Raw genomic sequence first — 5,312 nt, 5'->3', positions numbered from 1 at the left:
ACACTAATAATTTAAGAATATTTAAAATTTTTCCAATGCCATAAACATGGTTTTGACACCTTTTAAAAGGTAATAAGAATAATTTCCAAAAAATATCAGAAATTATAATTCTATATCCTTAAATACTTAATATATATTTACAAAACAGAAACATGATGGATGCAGAGGGCAAACAAGGGTGAGACTGTGAGAGTTGTTGTCTAAAGTAATACGGGTACGGGGTACCCAAAATTGGAGGGAGGAAATCGTAAAATCCTAACGGTCCTATATTATAAAGGAGAAGAGAAGAGAAGAGAAGAGAAGAGAAGAGAACCAGATTCTCGACGGTGCTCTCTTATTCGTGTTCTTCTTGTTGGTTGTTCCCAAAGTCCAAAGAAAGAAGAAGCGGCGAAACGAAACGATGTCGTACGACGACGTTGAGATCGAAGACATGGAGTGGAACGAGGAGCTTCAGGCGTACACGTACCCTTGCCCCTGCGGGGACCTCTTTCAGATCACCAAGGACGATTTGAAGCTCGGCGAGGAAATCGCTCGCTGCCCTAGCTGCTCCCTCTACATCACCGTCATCTACAACATCGAAGATTTCTCCGATCACAATCGCAACAACAAACCTCTCCAACCTTCAAATTCCCAATCCCTCACCGTTGCTTGAATTTTCAGGTTACTATCCCTGTTTCCTCATATCAATTTTCCTTTCTGTTGCCGCGTAGCTTAATTGCACTGTTTTTTGCACTAATCTGTGTGTTTTACTTTATGTATTAACTTTTCTTTCTTTTTTTTCTTTGAAATAATTTGTTGAGTAGTATATTAGAGAGATAAAGAGAATATTTTGGCTAAACTTATGCAATTTAGAGATGAAATTTATCACTTTTGTCTTTGTATCGTGTTTACTTTTAATCCCTAACCCTAAATCAACATATAGTGTGTGTTATATATACCTTTGTTGGAGTATTATTGGTATGTGATACAGCTGATAGGTTTATTCACTCACTTTGCAATTTGCATATCATACCTCCCCCACCATTGGTTTTGGTGTTGCCGGCCATGCTCACATGTTGGACTGCATATAGAACTTAGAAGAACTGAAGAAGTATGGGGGTATATGTGAGCTTTTCACAAAATAAGGGGGTGTTGAATTAGTAAAATTACCATTTAAGTTTTACCCACCTTGATTTGAGAATAGGTTTGTGACTGAGCTTCTTTTCAAGTAATCAATGGGAATCTATTCTCATTAGTACTAGTTTGTCATATGCTAAATGCTGATGCACTGATCACTAATTCTATGCATAGAATAGATTATCACTTGCTAACAAATCTATGGTTCCCCCCTTTCTTTTTGGGTCTAATAATGCCTGTTCCCTGTTGTTGACTATGAATTTGTTCATTACTATGACACTTCACTTCTTTTTAGTTCCCTTCTGCCATATTTATGCCTGTTTCATTTGGTCTCAAGTTTACATTGGGATATAGATTTCAAGGAAGTAAAAGTCAAAGGAATATGCTTGATTTAAATGTATTGTATTTATACTGAGAATGTTACATATTAGTGCTCTTGTGAATGATGGATCTTCTGTTGTGTAAGGGGTAAGGCACCTCTTCTGTGTTTAATCAACTTTGAATTAGGGAAAGTAGTATTTCGGTTACACTTACATGTGATGGATGGAATTATATCAAAGCTAGAGAGTTGTCATCGTCATCATCATCATCATCATCATCATCGTCATCTATAGTTCACTTAATTATTTGGATCCAACTACTGCATCACTTTTTTTAATTTGATTTTCGTTACCATGTTAACATACTAATACATACTTTTCTTTTTTCTGATTTTATTAATGAAAAATTATGCTTAGAGAGAATTTCTTGTATGAAACAATTTCAACGGTACCACCAAACAGCAGATGCAGTCTCAAATTTCAATTATTTAATATTACTTCTTCTATAATTGTGTGTATATATTATTATTATAATAATAATAATAATACAAGATGGTGTGATGTTCTTTCTGCATTTATTTGATAATTAATGATCAACATTACTTTTATCACAAGCATAAGCCAAGTTTGATATTGGCCAAAATTCTGAACATCCCTGAATGCCACAAATATTCACCATGTTTACTTTTTCTTGTTCAAATTGATTCAACTACATACATCATGCTTTCTATCAAATAATTGTTTATTTCAACAAATTAGTACATTGGATAAATAGTAGTTAGATGCATTAGTTTTTTAATATGTTAATTTGTCTAAATAGACAATTATTTGATATCAGAAAAAAGTAACACTAACATATGCTGAATTACATAACAAGTGGCATGGCTTTGAAACTATGAAGTTGTTATTTCATTGCATCACAAATTCGGGCAGTGTTTATTGTTGAAGAATAAGAACAAGGAAAGGGAAAAAAGATCAGAGATATAATCCAATTATAGTATTTAATGAGGGTGGTGCATCCAATTTACCCCAACTGACCCCAGATATGCTTGAAAAATTTGGTACCAACCAAAAGTGCAGAATGAAAAAACATATATAGCCAGAAATAATACAAATGGAAATATAGTTGGTCTCAGTATTTTCTGATAGTCAATTATGACTCTGTCATTTATATTAATGTTTGTAAAGAATAAAAAGATAGTTTTGCTTTTCATGTTCTTATCATAAAATCAGATGCTAATAATATACGACAAAGTAACATCGGTTCAATGAAAATTTAAATAAAAAAGTTATACATACATTGTAGCAGTCTCCATTTTTTTAATATGTTGTGCAAAGAAGTGTGATATTCTTTATTATTTTTATGCATGTGAGTTTTATACTACTATGTGTAAGAATTTTCACTTTTTAAAAGATACAAAATGTCAGTGTCATTTTGTGTAGCAAACAAAAAAAAAAATCGTTAAGGCCGGAACAAGTTTTGCCACAAGGTTTGTAACTGAGCTTCTTTTCAAGTAATCAATGGGAATCTATTCTCATTAGTACTAGTTTGTCATATACTAAATGCTGATGCACTGATCACTAATTCTATGCATAGAATAGATTATCACTTGCTAACAAATCTATGGTTCCCCCCTTTCTTTTTGGGTCTAATAATGCCTGTTCCCTGTTGTTAACTATGAATTGTGTTCATTACTATGACACTTCACTTCTTTTTAGTTCCCTTCTGTCATGTTTATGCCTGTTTCATTTGGTCTCCGAGTTTACATTGGGATATAGATTTCAAGGAAGTGAAAGTCAAAGGAATACACTTGATTTGAATGTATTGTATTTATACTGAGAATGTTGGATCTTCTTTTGTGTAAATGACTAAAATTGTATAAAACCACTATATTGCAGGTGTCCTGGAACAAGTTTTGCCACAGCTTTTGACTTATTGTAGCATACACACGTCTTGCTTTGCAGATAGGAATTCTTGTTATTTGAAATGAAAAGGGAGAGATAAGCGACACCAGAGATTATATAGTACAGAAAGAGCGCTATCATTTCTGTATCATTGTTATGTGGGAAACTAGCTAAGTTTTAGTTATTGAACTTGGTTGAACTTTTGATAGGACATCGATTCTTATAAAATAAACCATCATTGGTATATTATAATCCCACGGCTAAGGATGGAATGTGATTATTTATCAACCTTTTATCTTATTTTGGAGCTTATTCATTATTCTATGCTATAGCTGCTCAGTAGTATAAATGGGCGAAAACTTTGGTGCAGCAGGTATTTGACCATGTGATTAGTCAATGTGTTTGTCCTATCTACTTAGGACCCTTTGGCAATATTAGTGGTTAACTAGATTTATAATTCAATTCTTTGGTAAACATGATCTACTTATTGTTTGTCCCATACGAACTCATAATCTAAGCAAGTGAAATATTTTGAATAGAGTGACGATGATAAGGGCCAAATTATACTCACGTCAATATCATTTTACGCTTATCAAATTCTTCAGAAAGCATGATATAAGAAAAGTAGTCTCTACAATTCCTGGAACTGACATGTTGATTACCGGAGATAAGATTCACTATTTGATTCCTTTGAAAAGAAAAATCAAATTAGATTGCATTCTTCACTTTAAAATTTAAATACAGAAAATGTTAGTAAGGAAATCGCACAAATGTTTTTTTTTTTTTTTCCTGGTTATATAAATGATTATCAAGAAGAAAAATCCTCCTGGTGAGTTTTCCAACTCTGAAAGCATTAGTTCAGGGGTAAGATCATGTTGTTTTTGAAAAAAAAAAAAACAAAGAAAAGGGTCAAGGGCGTGTTATTCGAATAAAAAAAATAGAAACAAATTTATCCAATTGTATCAAAATTTTGGTTATATGTTTATTATTTTTCATTAGAGTTTAAGTTTGATGCCATAAAAAATTTGAGTCATGTTACATATTTAAGAATTTTTATTTAAGTATTTTTATTAATCAAATCTGATTAAATTATATTAAATCCAACAAAAACGGTCACAAAAAAAAAATCTAACAAAAATTACTCATAGACATACCTGTGAAATCACACATCGTTTTTGCCGTGAAACAGTACCGAAATTTCTTAACTTTAATACAAAAAATTTTTAATTTTGACATCAAAATATTTAAAAGTTTTGGATTTGTTATTATATTTATTTTGCTTCTTTTTAGTCTTCTTTTTTTTTCGTACCGAATTTCTGTCTTTTTATTTATAAGGTTACGTGTTTTTCTTTTAAAATTTTTTGCTTTTATTGTAGAAAAGAATAAACCAAAAGTTGCATAATTCTTTCTTTTTTTTCTCTTTTTCTTTTTGTTTTTATTCTTTTTAAAAAGTTAAACAATAAAATTATATAAAAAAAAAGGAAGAGGAGTTGTTTGGGAAAAAAAAAGAGGAAGAGGAGTTGTTTGGAAAAAAACATAAGACAGAAAAATGTAATGCCAAAATTTCTCAATCGACACACGTAAAACAGAGTGCTGCAATTTTTTTATTTTTTTCTTTTTGGTGTAAAATTTTTGTATTTTTATTGTAAAGTGTGTTTTTCCTTTAAAATTTTTTGTGTTTATTGTCAAAAAAATAAATTAAAAAGTAAAACAAAAGGTTGCATAATTCTTTATTTTTGTTTGATTTTTTCATTCTTCTTAAAAGGTGAAAAAAAAAAATTATGAAAGTTGGTACAAGAAAATTATAAAAACAAGGATGATGACGACGAAGAGGACGACGATGAAGGAAGAAACAAAAAAGATGAAAATGTGAAAGAAGAGGAGATGATAATAATAATGATGACGACGACGACAACGATAATAAAGGAGAAGAAAAAAAAGAAGAGGAGAAAGAAGAAGATTAAGAAGATT

At 31.0% G+C, this 5,312-nt stretch overlaps 1 protein-coding gene across 1 annotated transcript; it reads left to right on the top strand.

The window, feature by feature from the left end:
- On the top strand, positions 149-3,749 carry LOC107628958 (diphthamide biosynthesis protein 3). The gene is made up of 2 exons (XM_016331608.2): positions 149-660; positions 3,336-3,749. Exon 1 carries the CDS (start codon positions 401-403, stop codon positions 650-652), a length of 252 nt encoding a protein of 83 aa, XP_016187094.1. The 5' UTR covers positions 149-400; the 3' UTR covers positions 653-660; positions 3,336-3,749.

The sequence above is a fragment of the Arachis ipaensis genome, chromosome B03, assembly GCF_000816755.2.
Source record: "Arachis ipaensis cultivar K30076 chromosome B03, Araip1.1, whole genome shotgun sequence".
Lineage (NCBI taxonomy): Eukaryota > Viridiplantae > Streptophyta > Magnoliopsida > Fabales > Fabaceae > Arachis > Arachis ipaensis.
This window is presented reverse-complemented; position numbering and strand designations above follow the sequence as displayed.

Bases quoted from the DNA above. Each gene is read 5' to 3' on its own strand.
- LOC107628958 (XM_016331608.2), top strand. From the start codon at position 401: ATGTCGTACGACGACGTTGAGATCGAAGACATGGAGTGGAACGAGGAG.